This window comes from Dendrobium catenatum, unplaced genomic scaffold (assembly GCF_001605985.2).
Source record: "Dendrobium catenatum unplaced genomic scaffold, ASM160598v2 fragScaff_scaffold_1028, whole genome shotgun sequence".
Classification (NCBI taxonomy): Eukaryota; Viridiplantae; Streptophyta; class Magnoliopsida; order Asparagales; family Orchidaceae; genus Dendrobium; species Dendrobium catenatum.
In genome coordinates this window covers 1,337,184-1,359,701 of record NW_021319490.1, presented here as the reverse complement: position 1 = coordinate 1,359,701, position 22,518 = coordinate 1,337,184, and the positions used below count along the sequence as shown (strand labels likewise).

At 36.2% G+C, this 22,518-nt stretch overlaps 1 protein-coding gene across 1 annotated transcript in view; it reads left to right on the top strand.

Moving 5' to 3' along the window:
- The window catches only part of LOC110113274 (DExH-box ATP-dependent RNA helicase DExH11), a gene marked incomplete at its 5' end in the record, with an annotated part of 74,109 nt that extends 52,443 nt beyond the window's left edge, over positions 1-21,666 (top strand). The window contains 4 exon segments of the mRNA XM_028698015.1: positions 12,702-12,916; positions 13,195-13,433; positions 20,889-21,015; positions 21,219-21,666. Coding sequence (XP_028553848.1) covers positions 12,702-12,916; positions 13,195-13,433; positions 20,889-21,015; positions 21,219-21,431 — 794 coding nt within the window.
- Positions 21,667-22,518: the final 852 nt, after the last annotated feature.

The window sequence follows — 22,518 nt, the reverse complement described above, 5'->3', positions numbered from 1 at the left end:
TCCCACGACACAAATGCCCTACCTCTCTCATTCGGAGAGACACACAAATAGAAACCCCAAGGCATTTGAACTCTCTGGCTCATAACCAAAACATATACCTCTTGCTCAATCCTCCTCCGTCTGTACGTAGGACCTGCAACCAAGCCCTGATCCCTTTCGCCTCCTTCACGTGATCGAATCAAACCCGAGCTGCTCCCCTGCCACTGGTCTCTCTCACGCGAGCAAGGCACAAGCCGCACCGTCTTCCCTCTCTCTGACCACGCTAGCCTAGACCGGCCTCCGCCTCCCTCCCGAGCCTGACGTCTGCCTTCCCCTACACATGAAAAAATCTAATCGGAACTCCTGCTCCAGTTCCATAGGTTAACAAGCAAGTCTCCCAGGTAAATAAAACCAAACGCACGGTTCCTCCTATGACCTCCGATCCGCACATAAACATGATTCACAATCTTGCCTACTGTCGGTCTTTCTTTCACGCGACACCAACTGCGAACCTTCTTCTGTTCGTCTGACCTAGTCATTCTTGATTTGAAGACGGTGAGAAGAGAAGGGGAAATAATTAATAATTATTAGTAAAATAATATTTTATTTAATAATTATTATAATAATAGTAATAATAATTATTATTGTTATTATTAACACTAATGAAAGTAGGTGCTGCAATTGCAATCAGAGGAATCCCGGGGTTGATTCGGTCCCCTGAAGCCCTCGGTCATCGATCTGATCCAACAGAGTAAATAGAAGACTCGAACACCAATTTTGAGGTCGATTCACTCCCCCAAAGTCCTCGCCATCGATTTGATCTAGCTGAGTCGATTCAAAGGGGCAAATGCCCTCCTTAACCTCTAGGGGTGTCAAAATCTAGTTAGGGGTTGGGTTAGGGTCGAACCTGATATTGACTCGCTACTATTTGACACGACCCAAAACCGACCCATTTTTGCAAATGGGTTAGAAAATGCAACCCAGACCCGACCGTCTGCAACTTGCGAAATTTGGCCAAAGAAGCGCGCGAATTGGGAAAAACGCGCTCCCTCTTGTCGTCTTCATTACTTTCAATCCAACAAAATTGTCGTGATTTCTGGCCCCACATAAAGGAACGTCGTCGAAACCTCAAAGGAGTTCCGACAAATCCGACCTGAAGCCAAAAGAACTTTTGATTAAGGCTAGTCATGAAATACGTATGAAATACCTAGCAAATAGTAACATGTGAACTTTGTAGAATTATAACATTTATTATTTTTATACTTATAGCGGATGGTGGAGGAGATGATGACGATCCCGATCAAGATCCCTTCATGGTTCCTAGTCTACTTAGTCAGAGGACGTAGTAGACCCAACCTGACCCAAGGATCCTTGTCAGCAGCCATGAGTTGCTTTGTCCAAGGTTACCTTGTATACTTGGTATGAATGTTTGTTTAAGGAGACAAATTTTAGTCAACCTTAGCTAACAAAAAACTTTATGCCTTATTGAGTGCATTTTATAATTCATTACTTAAGGTGCTTTTAACCATTGGGGAACTTACGGGCTTTGACCGTAACCGTGATATAGTGGTGCTATTTTGTAGCAAAACCACCCGGTCATAGGGCACATGCCACATCCTCGCTGACGAGAAATCATTTAAGAATGAATCGCAATGATACATTCAATTAGACATTTTTCTCTTTGTGAACCAAACATATTCTTAAATTTATCATCATGAACAAACATTTGTGGATAATAATTTTTTTTTGCTTTAAATTTAGAAAAAAAAACAAATTTCATTTGAATATTTGGATATTGTAAAATTTAAGTTTTTATTTTTTTTATCCAAATTTTGTTCCAAACATGATTTACTTTTGAAATTTTGGGGCATTTTAAATGTTTAAGGTCCCCTCTGGTTGAGATTAGCTTTCAATATGGTTATCATCGGGATTTTAAATAGCTTGTATATTTGTTATTTAAAGCGTGCCAATTATGTTCGCATGCTAACAGAAGATTGGGTTTAGTATTGATTTCATGTTTTTAGTATTTAACCTTTCTTTTAATAGATCTTAAAGGCCTAATATTCACTTATAAAATCAAATACTCCGGTCGGCGCTATGACCGTGTATTTGTTAGTAGTTCAAGTCATGTCAACTCCAGTTCATTCGAACATGGGAATTATACTTGAACTTAGATTCACTTTTGACTCGCGCAGCATTCTCATACATTATTTTTATTTGTTTAGTGCATTTTGTCGGAGCATATACGGGGTTTTAAAATTCTTATTAAATTAATGTGCTTGCTTCTTGAGGTGGTGACTCATTTCTCAAGGAAGTAGCTCTCTTCTCGGGGCAATCACTTGCTTCTCGAGGTTGCTACACACATTCTAGAGGCATCGACACCCTACTTGATGCTTGATATTTAAATTTAGAAAATTCTATTTTTAATGTAGGAGAGGGGCATTTTTAAATACTCAAATATGATTGTTTGTGAAGTGATTGTTGTTGGGATGTGCACAAAATTTCATTTAGGGGCCTACAAACGTCTTATGTCCGTTTTATAAAACTGTTGCGAATCCGGTGGCATCAAGAGGAATTTTCGGAGTATATGGTAGAGACTTCAAATAAAAAAAAGCTTTTAGGTTGTCCATGACCCCAATAACAATATCGCTTATGGTGCCAAGCATATTTATAATGAATTTGAGTTGTTCTGTTCTGGCATCATGATATTCTTCGAGGCAATAACATTCTCATGACATAAATGTGAATCTTGGACTTCTCCTAAACATAAATGTTATTTGGAGGATCTACTATCATCATCATTCCTTCTCAATCTTCTTCCCAAAGCTTGCATTCAGATAAACGGATCTTGCGTAAAATTAGAAACATGACAACTAAAGATCCGCTCGATTGCAAATTAAATCCCCTTTATCACTAAACTCAAACTAAAAGCCAAACTCCTATGTTGAATCTTCTACATTTCATATGATAGCAACCCTTTTTTTATTTGATTTCACATTAAGAGGGATTTGCACTCTATATATAGAGAGAGAGATAGAGAATTGTATTTTTTTAGCTTGTTGATTTGTCTTTATGATTTTATTTTTTTATAGATGATATCAAGTCCAATGTTGAAAACTCACTGGTGGCTACATCATAAGCCGAATTCAACTAACCAAAGCATCAAAGACAAAGAAATCAAACTCATCTTTCTTTCACTTTTGTTTTCTTCTTCCAATGGTTTGTTGTTTGCTGCCACATACTTATCGAATTGTCTTGCTCATTATGATCATAATCATGGCAACTTGATAGACAAGAAGTTGTAGGGACTTGATTCTTTGGGTATGATTCATTGTAGTTGATGTGTAAGAAACATGCAAAGCTAACAGCAAATCTTATTTAATATGGGAAATTATGCCTATATGGTTGGTTTAATTGAAAAATATTCCAAGGAATTCACATATGAGACATAATGCCCTCTATATAAATTTCTACAAGGCATGTTTATCACCATTCATATTATAGTGAAATTTCTGTTCCTTTAGAATATATTCTATGAAGACTATTCTGAAGCTAAAAATGAGTGGTGATAAGTATAATTTTAAAAAAAAATATGACATTTTGTTCTTGATGGAGAATATATTTGTTATTTATTTAGCTTTTAAATTTAAGTTTAGTAATTCTCCAAAATTATTCCAAAAATGCTTAAGAATTCTCCAAATATATTTTGTTCACATTTTTCTTTCAGTCAAAATTTTGGTAGCATCCCAATGTCTCCCCTGCATAGGGGGCTTCTACAAAGATCTATGATGCACAGACACGGACACGGCGACATGGATATGACACGATACAGACACGGGACACTTCAATTATTGAAAATACAGGACACGCACATGGGTTAGATACGGTATTATAGTTTTCATATTTTAAAAATAGTGTATAAAAATTGAATAAGTATAATTTTAAAAATAATAAGTCATTTAATTAGAATTTGTACTTAAAATGATTAATATTGAGATATCGAGAGTCGGGCATTGATGTCGTTTATCAGTCATCGAGAGAGGAGATAACAATGCTGTCGAGAGTCGAGCATTGATGTTATGCAGTAAATATTGAGTGTCAATGTTAAGAGGGCGTTTATCGTCGATGTTGAGAGGGTGTTGGTCGTCGATGTTGAGAAGACTTTGGACAAAGATGAGATGTCAAGTTGTAGGAGTAAAAATTGCTAGCATCGAGCATGAATATAAAGATGGCGTCAGACTTTGATATAGAGATCATTTTGAAATGTTGATGTTGCAATGACAACTGACGTCGATGTTGAGATGACATCGAGCATTGTTATGGAATCAAAGTTGTAACCCGCCAAAGAGGAATTAAAATGAGAATATTTTATGAATGGGGTATTTTGTGCAGGTGATTGATTTGGTGTTGTGGATAGTAAATAATAAATTTAGTTTTTATATTTTAAATAAGTAGAAATTTTAAATAAAAGAAATTATATTTTAAAATTTTATAAAATATTTAAGATACGTGTGTTGGTCACGCGTGTCCAATTTGTATTTAATATATTTTTTTAATCGAACACATTTTCAGCGTGTCGGACGAGTGGCGTGTCGGATATCGGACACTACACTCCTCTTTGAAGAGAAGCTTCGGTGCATCATAAACAAGGATTTTAGGCCTACCCTCCATGCTAAGAAATGCGTGCATGGTCGGTGTCAGGTGACACCTTGGTCGTGGTCTTCAATCTCACTGCGCCAAGAAAGGCGTGCATGGGTCTTTAGGATACCTGCATTGAAGCTAGCAAATTTCCTCGTCAGCATGAAAGCATGCACGTGTACTTAATTTTTATCATGTCATGCTTAGAAAAGTGCGCACAAGGCTTACTCGCCTCGCCGCAAGTGCTGCACCGATTTCCCTCCCATTGTGGTAAGAAAAGTGTGCATGAGGGGGGGGGGGTTCACTCGTTGAGCCGTAGGCGCCGAAAACGGGATTTGAGTTTTTATAGTTTAGCGAATATTATACCTTGACGAACAAGCAAGGCGACGACGACGACAGTGGAGATTTGCGACGAGGCTAAAATTTTTTTTATTATTAATTTTATTTTCTGATTTTTTATATTTATCTTTCTGATATATATATATATATATATATTATGAGACTTTGCTGTATGGCGCCATGATGGTTTGGAGTTGGTATTGATGAGTATTGAGATGTGGCTTTTGTAGGAACAGAGAAGTGGTGAGGTTGGTTAGAAATTCGGTTCGGGTAATGGGCTAGACGTGTATGGAAAATAGAAAGAAGATGAGTAAATGGAATTGTTAGTTGGCTATAGGAGTTTGAGGAGATGAAGACTGTAACAGGTTTGGGCTGTGAGAGAGATGGTAGAATGAGGTCGTGAGGTGGCTCAGGTTCACGTGAGAGTGTTTGTTGGGAGATCGACTTACTGTGGTGAGGGAACTGTTGTAGAGGAGAGGAGAGGGCTGTAGTGGGCTTGAGATTCAGTTACGGTGTAGTGGAGTTGGTGAAGGCTGCTTAGAACATGAGAGAGTGAGAGGGAGGCGGGTCGGCGATTGGTGTCTGCTGAGAGGGGGGTGAGGGCTGCAATAAAAGAGCTGGGACGTGAGAGATTTAGGCTTGCGAACTGGACAGAATGAGAATGCGGCATAAATTATGATTTTTTTTATTATTATTATGTTTTTTAACAGGATAAAGCAGTGGAATGCATGCATAGAGACATGTAAGTATACAAAACTTGATAAGCTTATTTAACACCAGGCTTGTGGCTCTGTAGATGGAAATATGATAGAGCATGAATAATGCATTGGTAGGAATGATGGAAGTGTCAGTTTTATTATAAAAATAATAAACTTTATTTATGAAATTATATATATAGTTTAGGATTTAAACTTTGGTATTCGGGTAGGAGTCGTACTAGAAATGGTGTAGGTGTCATTATAGATATTTTCATATTTTTTTATATATATTTTATTCGCTCGTCTTGCTTCATTCGTTAACAAATTTTACATTTTAATGTGTATGTCATCACCTCGTTAGCACCGCGATCAATAATAATTAGATTTTTTTTGTTGCTCAATCGAGTCACATAAAAACAACTCTTTGATAAAGTCGATGTCATGAGTGCATTGATGCGATCCGTTTTGTAATTGGACAAAGTTTGAATCATTTCATTACGATCGAGACACTCTACCCTTCATTGTTTTTTATGGCTTATTGAGTAAGGAAAGTTATCAACGACTCGGCCATATTTAGGTTTGTTGAGTCTGACCTTATTCACTTGTTTAAGTCTTAGATTGAGCTATGGAAAATTTAAGCTTCTCCAACTTAATTTGTTGAAGTTATTAGACCAAAAAGTTTCTTTTTTTAACCTTGTAAACTTTTTTGTGAGTTTAGGATACAAAATCCCTATTTTTGTACTCATTATCCATGCTTCATTGAAATCACTAATCTTTGTTTCATATTTGTATGATGATATAATTTTATTTTTTGATATTTTATATATTTATTTGGGGATCTCGATGCAAAGCACGATGTTGACCCAAATAAATATTTAAAATGTCATGTGTCATGAGAGACTTTTAGGTGCAATTTCTTGAATAGATGTTTGTGTAGTATTTCTTCAAAATTTTATCATTGATTGGAGGTATTGGTCGTTGACCATGCAAATCAATCAGTTGATAGGTTCCTCAATTTACCTTTTCAATAGCATAAGGGCATTCCCAATTGGGCTCAAATTTACCCCCCATTTTACGATGCGGGATGATTGGTCTTCTCAGCATCAAGTCTAATTCCCCTTCTTGGAATGTCCGAGGACGCACTAATCGATCAAAAGATCTTGATATCATTGCTTGATAAATTTCAAGATTTTGCTGGGCTTGGAGTCTAATCTCATCCAGTGCATCAAGCTCTTTTATTCGTAAGCGAGTGTTCTACTCTTGAGTGAGATCATATTAAATAGCTACTCGAAGTGATGACAATTCAACTTCAAGTGGTAGAACTACTTCAGCTTCAAAATTGCATTGAGAAATTAGAAAGGCTTCGAGAAATTTATCAATCCAAATAACTAATTAATCAATTAAATAATTAACTTAAAATAAATATTAAATGTTTAATTAATTAATTAAGACAAAAAATTAATCAAAACTAATTAAACTAACTAATCAAAATATCAATTAGTTAATTAACTAATTAATTAAAATAATTTAAGATATTAATTAAATTAATCAGTTAAATAACTAATTAACATCTTTAAAATAATTAAATGATCTAATTAGCATTAACTAACAAAAAAATCTAATTTAAAATAATTTTATTAATCAATTGAAACATAATTAATCAAATTGATTAACCACTTTAAAAATGAAATTTAACAATTAAAATCCACTAATTTTAAAACAAACACTCAAATTAATTGAGAAATTAACATATTTAAATAATTATGTAATTTTAAAATATAAAATCAATTTTAAAGTGCAATTAACAAGCTGAGCAATTGATTTTAAATTAAAACTTAACTTCATTTAAAAAATTATTTAATTAATTAATGCAATTAATCAAAATTTAAAAAAAAAATGTTCACACTAATTGACATTGTGCAGCTCTCCAAACAACTCTCCAACAAACAAACAACTCTCTAAACAAGCTCTCAAATTCTCAAGCACCCTCTAGTTCTCTGTAACAACTATCTGTGAGCTCTCTAAACCTCTGCAAACTATAGTCCCTGCAGCTATTGTAAACTACTGGCCCCGTCCACCTGCAAGCAAATAAATAAAAGTTAGCGCGGGATAAATTAAAAGACTAAACTAGAGTATAAGTGTCAAAACAACAATGAATGTAGGCTAGTATTGAAGCAAAGCTGGCAAAATAAGATGCTGATGCTAGTGTCAAAATAGTGAAGTGTGTAAAGCTATGCCATCGCTAAACTAAACTTATAAGTCACTTCTAATATAAGTAATGAATCCTACTTGTAACTATTTCACTAAACAAATCTAGTATGTGAAGTGATGGGCACCTGAGATTAATCCGACAACTTCTAACAGAGGTCGTAAGTCCGACTTTAACTAACACGCTAGGGAAATCCCTAGTTAAAAAAGTGACTTAACCCCTAATCCTTTATAAACTCTTGATCATTTTTAATAAAAGTTGTTAAGTCCCACCTCAATTAGGGTGTTGGGGAAAACTTTCCCAAGACAAACAATTCATCTCTAATAACTCGGGCTACCTTTAATAGAGTTCATAAGACCCGCTACACCGGCTTACTTCCAAGCGAAGCCATAAGACCCACTCGTACCCAAAACCTTTGGGTTACTTCCAAAACGAAGCAGTAAGACCCATTTTGAACCCATACACGGGCCACCTCTAATAGAGACCGTAAGACCCTCTATACGGGCTATTTCCAAGAGAAGCAATAAAACCCGCTATGCGGGCTACTTTTAATGAAAGTTGTAGTCCCCGACCCCAAATCCAAACATACGAGAAAATCCTAATTGGAGCCGTAAACCCCAAACTAAACAAATTAACTGGGAATCTAGGGTTAAAATACTTGCACATTTCTACACTTGTTGCACAACTAAAAAGGCCTTTCATTCTTAATCAAGAGTACTATTCTACGCATTAGGATGTGTAATTAACTATGAGGGCTTGCACTCATAGAAGGACCTAGATCTAAATAAATCCTGATACTTCCCTGAAGGGAAATCTGATTAAATTCAAAATTCAATATGGCCTAAAGGGAGAGCGGAATTCCATGGTGATGCAGGACTACGTAGATGGAATGCACTTTAACTCATATGTATTTGGCACAACTTATGAGTAGAATAATTTTAGAACAAAACCACTAGCAAATTCAAACGATGAATCAAAACAATTAGTGGTTATCCGCTTAGGCTAAATCACATGGTGAGAGCTTTGAAAACTTTCAAAATAAATAGGAAAACAACACAACAAATAGTAGTAGCTTTCAAAATAATCCCTAGTTTAACAATGAGTATTAGATAGCATAGAGGTGCACTCAAATCCTATGTTTACTAAGCTTAAACAAGAGCAATGCGGAGGAGTCCGTCGTGACTGCAATCAAGTCAAGAGGAGTTAGACTAGATAAGGTAAGATGCAAGGAGGAAGAGAAACCTTCGTCAATGAGACGTGGAGATCCTCCACTTGATGCCTTCGAAGTTTTTGTCGATAGCTTCCACCAAAGTATCTAGGATCCGCTCTAAGTAGTCTTCAACGGTGTGGTCGATTCTCGGGTTCACGTCGAAGAAGGTTGATCGTAGGATGTCGGTGAAGCCGTCTTCGTCCCACGTCAATCCGTATTCAGTTTTCGGATCCGCCATTCATGGGTGCTGGATGATAAATCTCCTCTTTGCTAGGGTTCTTGAAGATGATTGAAGAGAAAGAAGTTTCTCTTCCTATCGCAAGAGAAGGGAGCCAACACCAAAAATCTGAAATTTGTTTCAGATTTTGTGAAAGAGGAAAGCTTATTTGAGAGAGAGGAGATTTGAGAGAAAGGGAGAGAGATGGAGGGGTGGCAAGAGGAAAAGGGGAAAGAGGGGGGCGGCGGGTAGATGAGGGGTGGGGATTTGATTTCCCAAATCAAATTCCTAGATTAGGAAATCAATTCAGGAAATATGGGAGAGGGAATTTCGGCTAAGAGGAGTTGGAGGGATTTAAAATTATTTCCTAAAGCAATGAGGGGAGATTAGAAAATAATTAATAAATCAAGCCAATAGGGAATGAGAGGGGCCGACGGCATCCATAGGGAGAGGGGTGGGTTTAATGCAATCAATTGAGGTTGCTTAATTTGGGATTTGGGATTTAGGAAAGAAATAATTAAATCCAATTTGAATTTGAATTTCAAATAGGATCAATCTAAAAACTTTCCTAAAATAGATTTGTTATTTTAGACAAGATTTTGAATTGCAAATAGACAACTTTGAATTCAAAAATCTGTCCCAAAATATCCAATCCTAATTAGGCAATGGAAGTGAATGGAGAGGAGGGAGTGGGGAGACCCAGAGAGGAGGGAGTGGGGAGACCGGCGATGGGACTACTGGGGTCGGCGGGATGGGGGTTCAGGTGGGATGCATTGGCCGTGAGGTTAGGGAGAAGGGGATGGGGTTTCAAACGTAGAGGAATCCAGCGACTAAGTGGGGTTGGAACAAAAGAGGGAGAAGAAACAAAAGGGAAGAGGGAAAACAAGATAATCGAAAGAAACCACGAACTCGACTTAGTTAGTTGGTGGGTGTTGCGCAAATCTCCCTCGCCTAGGGATCTCTCTCCATTAGAACTCTCAAGCTCTCTCAAACTCTTCCAAGAAGAAATATTCATAAGCAATCATTCATTAATTAATAAGATGAAAGAAGAGGCTTATAAATAGCCGGGTACAATGACTTAATGAAAATAAAAGACACTCTTGCCCTTTGGGCTTATATACGACGCTTCCCATTAAAGGGGTGCAAATGAAAAATATAAAGACGCTTAATAAATAAAATGCATGAATAATAAAATAACACAAATGATTCAAAAATATAAAGACTCGATCGTGGCCGTAGATCGGCGGCCACGTCTCTGATAAACCTTCCACGATCTTATGTCCCCATCACATGGCTGTGAAGCAAGATTCGTTCATGTCTACAGCGCATCATTCCTTTCTTGAGAAAGCACTCATGTTTTGTATTGCAAATACATATTAGTGTAGAAAACACTTTCTTAATTTTTCATTTAATTAAAATTTAGAATATAAATGGTGTTAGTTTCTTTCTTTGTTTCATCCTTCTATTGTAAAAAAAATGGACTGTGAACTTTGCTTATTAACTTTTGTTGGAAGTTTTCTTCATCTTTAGTCTCGTATTACTGCTTTTTAATGTTATGACATGAGGGCTCTCAAATATCTCCTTAATTATTTTAAATACTCAATAAATCTATTTAATTTGAGCAATTAATTAATCAATTACAACCTGATTTATCTTACTTTCTTAGTTATTATTTATTTTAATGATTTTACTGGTATAACGTTATCTGGCTTTCTGTATTCACACAGTCAGGACAGGTTTATACAACGACAATAACACAATGGAGGTCTTAAATCTTGGGGAATAAGAATCAAAATCAGCCATAAACATGAAAGACAATAATAGCAAGCTGAATAAGAAATATCCAAATTTATTTCTTGCAAAATAGGAATTTTGATGTGAAACTACTAGGAGTTACGATTAGAAATTAAAAGAGAATTGTTTTAAGTTTTGCTCTTATAAGTTTATTTTGATCATTCAAGAGAGAGTTAAGAATTTGAAAATTTTAACTTATTTAGGCCAAAGATTAGCAATAGAGAATAACCGAGACTATCCTTTCAAAAAACACAGTAATTTTAAACGCAAAGTACATGTAACATAATCCAACACTTAACAATGAGAGGTTCACCTCGAGGTCTTCTCACTCAACTACTTGTAGGCTTTAGTGGAGAAAGGTGAGCCAAATGATGAAAGATATTACCACTACAAAGATGGCGCCGAAGAACTTTGTTGGTGGAGAGGTCGCCGGCGGAGATGGATGTAGTGGGTGGCCGTCGAGACTCCAATCGTAATTTGAAAATCGTCAGTCGATGATGCTTGCAAGGATCGGGACGACTCACTCCAAATATTCTTCCACGGTGGTGTCGTCTTCAAATCCCACGTCAAAGCATGGAGATTTTAGGATGTTGATGCTTCCGCCGGCGTTGAATACAAGACCCCACTCAAGCTCCGGATCCGTCATGCATGCTTGATGTTTGGGAATAATCCCAATATGAAAAGGGGAATGGGGGTGAAGAGGTGAGAGCAAGTGTGGTGTGCGAAGGCGGAGGAGGAGAGGAGGGGAGGCGGCAGGATTTCTGCAGAGAGAGGTGAGGCCGGCAGGTACAAGGGAGGAGGCTAGGGTTTGGCAAAATTTGGTTTTGGAAATTATGGAAGGGATTACTCAAATCTGAAATTTAATTTCAGTTTTGAGTAATTTAGGAGGGAATTGACTTGAAATTTGAATTTCAAATCAATGGGAATTAATGCTTTGATTAGGGAATTAATGGGGAACTTAATAGGGGGGAGGCCGGCGGTTTCAAGAGAGGAGAGGGAGGAGTTTTGCAAACAAATCCTGAAATAAATTTCATGATTTGAAATTTCGGGAGGGAGTTTTATTTGAAATTAAAATCTTCCAATGACTGGCGGGTATTGCTTTTCACCCTCACCTTCGGCTCTCGTTCTCCTCTCTAGCTCTCCACAAGAAGAAGTAGAAAAAGATAACAAACTAAATTTCATTCAAAATATTCATTAACCTCATACAACACATGAGACCACTATATATAGGCCTCAACTCATAAAAAAAAGTACGAAATTGCCCTCTGGGCTACAATAACAAAGCAACTCCCCTCAGGGGTACAAATGGAAAAACTGAAAATACTAAATAATACATCATGACATCAGAATCAAAAGTGGAGGCGCTGAATCGAGGCCGTCGATCTGCGGTTTCGCCGGCGATAAACATGTCGGTAGCGTCTGTCGATGTCCTCATCAAATTTTATGTCATGTTTTGCACTTGGGATTCAATTCCCATATTTCTCACAAATAATAAACGACAATGTCATCTCAGGACACAGATGAATATGTTAACAGTATATTAGGAAATAACTTGTTACTCTTTTTCAATTTTTTTCATGCACTGCTTATAAATGTCATTTTGTTTTGCTGTGTCAGATCTCAAGCTGAAAGACATGATTGCTGTAGAGAGCTATCAAAAGCATAATAAACTATTGCAAAAGATGGCTGAGAACAAGTGTCATGGATGCATTAAGTTGAAGGAGCACCTTTTGTTGCTGAAGGAGCAAAATAAACTCATGGAAGAAGTCAACGCTTTGAAATTCCAAATGTCAGATGAAGCACTGCAGCAGATGCCAGATTTTCAGGGCCGAGTATGGTTTTCTATTATAAATGAATGTGGGAATCAAACTAAGTGCGTTGTACCAATCCAAAACTGAATTCAACAGCATGAGCTGTTTTGACAATCACAATTCTTAATAAACCCTAAAAAAAAATCAATGCCCGCGTTACTTAAATCAGTTTGATTAGGACATAGATCTTATAAGCTCTTCCTTTTACTTCATTGGCATTTTTTCTAACTTGTTTGATTGTTGATATAGGCTTACGTGACTATTAAATATTACTCATACATCTTTTTTTGTTCTTGTAGATTGATGTATTGAAGGAAATTCATTGCATTGATTCTGATCTAGTTGTCCAAATCAAAGGGCGGGTGGCTTGTGAGATGAACTCTGGGGATGAATTGATATGCACGGAGTGCTTGTTTGAGAATCAATTCGATGACCTGGAACCCGAAGAAGCTGTAGCAATTATGTCTGCTTTTGTTTTCCAGCAGAAGAATACTTCTGAACCAACTCTTACTCCTAAACTTGCTCAGGCGAAGAAGAGGTGATATTTAAGCATCTTTTTTTTTTTCCTTATTTTTTGTTGATAAACTCAATGGAGTCGATTATAGTGATTTATTTTGAAAAATTATTCTTTATAAACTGTGCGATCTTGTTCTTATGTATTATAATCTTTGAGCATTTGAATGAGTTTGTGATGGTGAGCGGGTTAATGGAGATCTTGATGGAGTTTTGATATCTTCATTGTTGAAAAGAGGAGAATATATAGTGTAAAGGAAAAACCGAGAAGGTAAAGAGAGGAGAGATTTAGCAGATGAGAGGAATGAATGTGTATGGGGACTGGGGAGGGAAATAGGAGATAGAATGAAAGAAGAGAGCTTTATGGTAAGAAAGAGGGAGAAATCAATCCCTTGAGGGAATGCCTGGTGAAAGCTCCTTTATTATTCAATTCATGGCCAACCATTTTCAATTATTACGTGGCTAATATTTATCCACATATATTTGAACAATGAGTATATTATCTCCAATTTTTTTAATAAATAGGGTAGTATCTACCGTCCATTAACAAATGATTTTTCTAATAAAAAATTGTTAAGTCTATCATATCATGCCCTATGTGCTTAGTTAAGCTCATACAATGTTTTCTTAAGTTTATGGATATGATTTGGAAATGGTGAGTTCTCAAAACCTGTAGATTGTTAGATATTTTCTTTAATTACTTCATTTAAAAAGGCTCTTCACATCCATCTGCTACAATTTAAAATCCTTAAAACATGCAAATGCTAACAGTGCCATGATGGCTTTTAATTTAGCTATTGGGACAAATGTCTCTCCAAAATATATCCTTTCTATTTAATTTTACCTCTTAGCTATAAATCTACCTTTATTCCTAGCAACTGATTCAAAGTCATTTAATTTATTTTTAAAAACTCATTTAGTTTCAACAACACGAAACTGCTCACTAATTCTAACACACCATTCCTAACAAATTGATATAATTTTTCTTGCATCGCAATAATCTAAAATTCTTCTAAGGCCTGTTCTACACTAGTGGGCTCTATCATAGAGATGAAAGCGAAGTGGCTAACTTCCTTCTTAAGACCTTGTGATGCGGACATCAGACCCTTAATATTCCCTCAGGGACGTGGCCGATGATCGACGGCTATGATGACGCCTTTTTTATTTCAATTGTATGTGATGTATTTATTTATTTTCTGTCTTTTTCCATTTACGCTCTTGCTTAAGGGATTAGTTCTTTGTAAGCCCCGAGGGCATTGTTGTCTTTTATTTTTCCCTTTTTGTATTTGTCTGTTTAAGTCCCTCCTCTTCGTGGAGAAGGGCTGATAATGATTATTATGAAAGTTTCTACCTTTTTGCTCTTGTGAGAGTTGAGAGTTCTTGGAGAGAACTTGGAGAAAGTCCCTTGGTGAAGGGCAAAAGCAATACCCACCAGTCGCCAGAATCGTCCTGGGCTCGTGGTCCGACTCTTTCCCTTGCTACCATCGCCGGCCCTCCTTCATTTTCCCTAGCCGTAAGTCATCTCCTCTCTAGCTCCACACGCCAGCCACCCACCAACCCTCTCCCTCCCACCGTCCACCACCCTTTTCTCCAAATCAGCCGCCGGCCCTCCCACCTCCTTGCCGCCGACCACCTTGGCCTCCCACCACTAATGATGATTTCCATCATCATTACATCTTGCCAAAAATTTACTCAAATAATTTAGGAGAACTTTTAATTTGAAATTGAAATTTGAATTTTAAATAATTTCCTAAATTGACTTAACCTTTTCGGGAAAGCTTTCAAATCCTATCACCCAATCATTTTTGAAATTCAAATTGTTTCCTAAAATGAAATTCTATTTTAGGAAACTTCTCCAATCAAATCCAAATCAAATTTGAATTGGATTGGATTTACTTCTTCCCTCCTTAATTGGAATTCCCAAAGAAGCAAGCATTAAAACCCTTCCCCTAATCCCTCCCCTCCTTTAAATGCTGCCGGCTCCCATGCCCTCTTCTCTTTAATTTCCTTTCAAGCTTGGAGTAGGGAGATTGAGAGGGAAACAATTCAAATTTTGAATTCAAATCTTAGATTTGAAACCTTTCCTATTTGACATGATCTATAATTGGAGAGTTTTAACTCTTCAATTCAAAATTAAATTAAGAGGGGCCATGAGTCATCAATTCCTCCTAATTTGATTGCTTTCAATAAGGAAACAATTGACACAAATTTTTTCTTCCAGCTGAAACCTGCAAGGCTCACATCAGTAATTTGTTCCCAAAATTCAGCCTACCCTCAATTGGAAATAATTCCAAATCTTGGTCCCACTTGTCCGCCACTTGCCCAGTAGTTTTTGTGAAGATTATTCCTCTCATTTCCTGAGAAATATCATCCCTGTCTAGTGTTTCTGGATCCCAAGCTGCTGCCAGAGTTTTTCCTGCACCAGTCCCTAGTATTCCGGCAACTCGAGGGCTCACAATCTGCTGTCCAGGAAATACAGCTGGCTGCCCCTCATTTCCCACCAGCCCCTATTACTGCAGCACCTTCGGGACAGCTTTACCTTGCTGTCCAACTGATCGGATAAGTCCCCATTCACTGCCTGAGACTTTTTTGGCATGGATTGTGCTGTCCTGAGAAAACCTGCACCTGTTTCTTGCTGTCCAGCGAGTGGAAGGTCTTCAACGCTGTCCGACGAATCAGATTGCTGAACACACCTTCAAGAAGGTTCGTGGATGCCACCTACCTCCTTCCAAGCCTTCCTATGACCACCGGGAGCTTTGTATATTTCGTACTCGGGTAAACTCGACCTCCGACTCTTTTAGCCCTTAGTTTATTTCTCCAACGTGGTTATATTTGATTCAAAGATGTTGTTGGTCCCTCCGCTAATGCTCTAATAAGAGTTGAGTGAAGGTTTCCTTGTAGTAGCTAGTCTTAATGTAACAAAGGGATTATTTTGAGACATTCACGGTATGCAAAAGTAGATAAATTGATTGATTTATGCTCTTAACTTCTATGCACGTAATTAACATTATGCAATGCTATTATCACTTTAATATTTTTTTCGTTTCAAATCAACATGAGATCTTGCTTATTATTATCTCTAAATAAACGTGCAAACATCGTTAAGCATCTCATTCCCATGATTGTTCTACATCACCTTGCCTAGTCCTAAACCCTGGGATGAGCTCCAAAGAATATTTTTTTTGGTGACTAAATGTATATCTCCACTCTCTTAGCAACAAATCAAGAGTTCTTCTGTCATCTAATACAAAATTTTAAACTAACGAGTGATGTCTTCCTCTTCATCATCATTAGTCCTAACTTCAGAAATCCTATCAAATTCCTTCAAATGTAAGCATGGGTGGACTTCTCAACAACTAAAGTTCTCTTATTCAATATTCTATAAGTCTAGTTTATGAGGAATAACTAAAAATATTGCTTCATTATTATTTGCATCAAATTTTCTAAATGATATTTTCATTGCTTAATACAAAATACTTACACCAAAAGAAATGCAGATGGGATAAATTAGGTTACAGCCTTAAGAAACTCATAAGATGTCTTATTCAACTTGATTGTAACATAACGGTATCTGTTTACGGCAAGCTAACTCATTCATAATTGTTTACCTTATGGAGCCATTGGACAAACCCCGGTTAAAGGGCATGTGTCATGTCTTTATTGGTCGGGATTGTTGAGAACAATCTTAGTGATATTTTTGGCTGGAAATTCACATCTTTATTATTGAATTCTCCCTTGTCAAATAATTGTGGTGTGGTGAATTTTTATTATTGCTTTAATGATTAAATTTCATTTTAAACGTTTGAATTTTGATGTTTTTGAATTTAGAATCTTGATAGAATTTGAGAATGACCCCTCCAGTTGAGATTAATTTTAACTCGGTCATCATCAGCGTGACCAGATCAGTGGAGAATGAGTGTGTTAATCCATTATTTTAAGAATAAAATGCAACAGGAGTGCGAATTATAGAGGAATTAAGTTAATGGTCATACTTTAAAACTTGGGCGGTTATAGAGCATAGGTTGAGGCGTGATACTAATGTTTCTCAAAATCAATTTGATTCATGCCGGGCTGGTTACCTTAGAAGCCATACCATTTATTGAGAGGTTTGATGGAGAAATAAGAGAAGAATAAGGAGGATCTACATATGATATTTATTGATTTAGAGAAAAGCATATGATAAAGTTCCAAGAGATGTGCTATGGAGAGTTCTTGAAAAAAGGAGTTAATAATGCTTATATTCAAATCATAAAGATAATGCACTGAGCTATTAATGTGTTCAAACAAGGTGGTTTGACCAAGTATTTTCCTATTTCGGTTGGATTACATCAAGGTGGCTCGTAAGGATTCAAGAAAGCAATAGTGTGCAAAGACATTAGCTTTTAGCGCATTTATATAATAGATTAAATGCTAGGAGGGAGAAAGATATAGTATAAAGTTAGCCACAAAGAGATAGGATAGTAAGGATTTAGTTCAAGTGAATTGTATTAAGGATGAAATCAAAATATTTTCTTAGAAGATGATATTCAACAAAGGTGGATGAATTATTGCTAAACTTTTTAATTGAAGAGTGTGAAAATAAGGATTGAACTATAGTGACCTTAGCACCCAATGAAAGTAAAGTTTCTGTTTTATCGCGTATTAGTAAAACTGAAGTATAGAGAGGCTTTAAAATAGAATGAAGGGTGGAAAGCTGTTGGCCTGATGATATTCCAATAGAGGTGTGGAATGTCTTAGGAGATGAAGGATTTCTTGCTTACTAAACTTTTTTAGATACTTTGAAGACTAAAGAAAAGATCCAGATGAGTGGAGAAATGAGTGTATTATTCCTATTTTTTCAGAATAAAGGTGATGCACGAGATGCACTGAATTATAGAGGTATTAGTTAATGTGTCATACTTAAAATTTATGGGAGCGAGTTATAGAGCATAGTTGCGGCGTGATACTAATGTCTTCTCAAATCAATTTGGATTCATGCCGGGAGGTCGACTATGGAAGCCATACATTAATTAAGAGGTTGAATGGAAAAATATAGAGGAAATAAGGAGGATCCTACATATGATATTATTTTGATTTAGAAAAAGCATATGATAAAGTTCCAAAGAAAGTGCTATGGAGAGTTCTTGATAAGAAAGGAGTCATATAAAGCTTATATTCAAATCATAAAGATTATGTATGCAAGGAGCTATTACTTGTGTTCAAACACCAAGGGTGTTGACCAAGTATTCCCTATTTCGTTTTGGGTATCAAGGATCAGCCTTAAAGCCATACTTTTTGCTTAGTCATGGATGTTCTCATATAACATTCAAGATGATGTACCTTGGTGTATGCTTTTTTGCTGATGATATTCTTCTTGTTGATAAGACTAGAGAGGAGTTGAAGTAAACTTGATATGGAGGTCAACCTTAGAGTCTAAAGGTTTTTGCTTGAGTAGATCTAAAACGGAATATATGTGAGTGTAATTTAGTAGTAAAGTCCTAGTGAGGGATTGTGACTTTGGAGGCGATCAAGTCATTAATAAGAGTACACGTTTTAGATACTTGATCTTATTGTTCAGAGTGATGGTGAAATAGATGGGATATTATTCAGCAGATTCAAGTTGGATGGTTGAAGTGGCGGAATGCAATCGGGCTTTTTGTGATCGAAATGTACCCCTCAAACTTAAGGGAAAATTCTATAAGATGGTAGTGAGGCCTGCAATGCTTTATGGTGCCGAATGTTGGCCATTAAAGAGAATGGAAATAACTAAGCTTAAGTGTGGCAGAGATGAGTGCTTAAATGGATAGAGCTGTAACCCTTAGAGATAGATACTAAAGAGCAATAACGTGAAAAGGTGTGATAGCTCCAGTAGAAGGATAAGATTAGAGAGAGTCTTCCTAGAATGGTTTGGTCCAGCATAAGAATGGCGGCCTTCCATGACCGGTAGGAGAGTAGCAGTATTAGATTGACTGTTGTTTAAGAAGAGGTAGGGTAGACCTAAAAAGAGCTTGTTAGAAAATATTAGAAATTATCTTTCTTTATTAGATTTAGATGAGAATTTGACTTTTAACCGGACACAATGGCGAAAAAGGATTCATGTAGCCGACCCCATGTAGTGGGACAAAGGCTTGATGTTGTTGTTGTCATCATCAAAGTGATGTTAATGTCACTTTAAATATATTTGATTTTTTATCAATTTTGGATTCATTCAAAAGATAGAGTTATCACTGATTGAGATTCAAATTCAACACGGTCATCATTAGGAATTTAAATAATTCATAATTTTATTATTTAATCTTTGTCAACTTTTTTTTGTTTGCTAACAAAGAATTGGGTTCAAATATCAATTTTATGAATTCGTTATACAAACATTGCAATTAAGAGCTTACATTTGAATGATGAATTTCCTTTAAAAAGGCTTTGAAGGCCTTTCATGAACTTAAAATCAAATATTGCTATGCGTTTTATGATGTGCATTATCCATGCGGAGAGAGTAGACTGATGGTGCAATCGATTTTGGAGTACTCCTCCGAAAGAGTAGCCTAGGCTAGTCTAATGCCATGAGGATCACTCGTTTCCATAGAACTAGCTCATTGGCAGTAGCTATCTGCGATCAAATCCATTCGCCTATTGCAGTCATCTTCAATCCAGGTACAAGAAGCATATAACTCTAAAGCCCGTGAGTTCAATCTCACTGATTAAACTCGTACCTGGCTCCATCACTTTTGCCCTGGGGACTCGACTCTCGTTCTTAAGAACTCGACTTTCACGGATTCGCCCTATGAGCCAGATTTTGAAGACTTGTCCAAGGTATTTGCATGAGAAGAGGCTATGTCAGAAGCAGGGATGTACATATACATCATCTAGTCAATTCATGTGTCTGTGTTTCTGTCTGCTTGTATTAATCACTTCATGTATTATTTTTATAATTTTATTTTAGGTGTATCATTTCTTGTTGCCATCTTAATCCTATAGATAAAGGATGAAAAGACATATTTTGAATCTTCATTCTATTGGGGATATTTATAGGTATATTATATATTTCCATTGGCTCTTCATACTCACTAATTTCTCCTTTGGCTTTCTTGCTCTAACCCACAAATAACTTGCTAGTTGAGTCAAGTGAAATCTTGGGATAAAATTTGAATCCTACACCAAGCCTTTGTTTGGCTACAACTTTTTTCCTACTCTTCAAAAATTTTAGTAGTGAATTTTAGCAATCAAATCTGCAAGAGAGTCATACCCACAACTTTACAAAGACAACAGCAGACCTTTATCCCACTAAGTTGGGTCTGCTATAAAAATATATATATTTTTAATACAAGCTAACCAAGTCTTTTTAGTTCTACCTCCCATCAACTTAAAAAAAAAATTAAAAAAAAACTACCCTAAACAGACCGTACTCTTTGTGGCTGTTCCATTAGCTTATTTATAAACTGTTCTATTTCAGCGTAGATTTATTTTCTCATCATGATAATATCATTCTTATGTTGAAATGCAGATTGTGGGACACGGCAATCAAACTTGGGGAACTCCAAGCCCAGTTCAAATTGGCCGTTTATCCTGATGAGTATGCCAAAGAAAACCTCAAATTTGGCCTTGTTGAAGTTGTTTACGAATGGGCAAAGGTGGTCATATCTTTCGTTTAAACCTGTTTTAGGTTTCGTTTGGGACGGCTTTCTTACTGCTTCTAAAAGCAGCTTTTTAGTACAAAATTTTAATTTTTTGTACTATAAAGCTGCTTTAAGAAGCAATAAAAAGCCGTCCCAAACGAAGCCTTAATTATATAAATGTGTTTAGTATCTCAAATCGTAGCTGTGATTCATTGCAGGGAACTTCATTTGCTGATATTTGTGCGCTTACTGATGTTCCAGAAGGTCTGATTGTAAGAACCATTGTTCGATTGGATGAAACTTGCCGTGAGTTCAAGAACGCAGCCTCAATTATGGGCAACTCTGCTCTACATAAAAAGATGGAGACTGCATCTGATGCTATCAAGCGCGATATTGTCTTTGCTGCTAGCTTGTACGTTACAGGCGTTTGATTTTTTTTTTTGCTTTCTAGTAGCGATTCTGTATTATTTTTAGTTCATTAGCAATTGTTGTATGTTGTATTAGCTAATAGTTTGGAACTCCTTTGTCCGGCTAAAACTAATTGCAAATTTTTGATAGAAGGATGATAAATCTACTGTACAGAAAATGGGACTTGCTTATCTAAGTACTTTTTTAGTAAAAAAATTTTGAATTATTTATTTTTATATGAAAATATTATTTAAAAAAGCTGAGTTATGCTAATATATCTATTCTTTTCAGATCAATGTGAGGATTCTTATTTTTCTTGCTTCTTATTTATTTGAAGTTCTATATTATTTGAAATTTCTTAAATAATTTAGTTATCAAATTCATCAAAGTTATTTATCAAGCCTATCTGAGTTTCATCAACTAAGAGCTAGAAACAAAAAAAAAATTGGAAGTTCAATGACTTGGACTAGGGGTGTAAGAGAGTTGAGCTGGCTTGTGAGTTAGCTTGAGCTCAACTCGTTTATGAGCTTGCATGTTGAGTTTATTGAGCTCATGAGTCGAGCTAAAGCTCAAACTAGAGCTTGTTTAATAAATGAGCTTGAGTTTGAGCTTAAGCCGGCTTTGCTCATGAGTTTGCAAGCCGGGTCGTTAATTATTTATTTGATTAAAATAATATATTATATATTTGATTAAAATAATATATTATATTTATTATAATATATGTTAATACATACATTTGAGCCAAACGATGTGTTATTTCATTCATTCTCTTGGGAGTTGGGATGGACGCACTTGCTATTAATTAAAGTAATTATTAAATGTATTATAATGTATGATAATGAATGCATTTAGATGCTCATTAATAGTCAGCTCATAATACTTAATACCTCATTTCAAGTGACAGTGGAACACAGGCACGAAAATGTGAAACTGAATTGAGCGGCTCGCAAATTCGAACTCGATTTTAATGGGGTGATCTTGATTTTGAACTTGTCTTTTGAGATCAACTAGAACACGTTTTCCGACTAATGAGCTGAGCTCGATAGTCTAAAACTCTACTAGACTCATGTACACCCCTAATTTGAACCATTCTTTTGCAACCTTTTCATC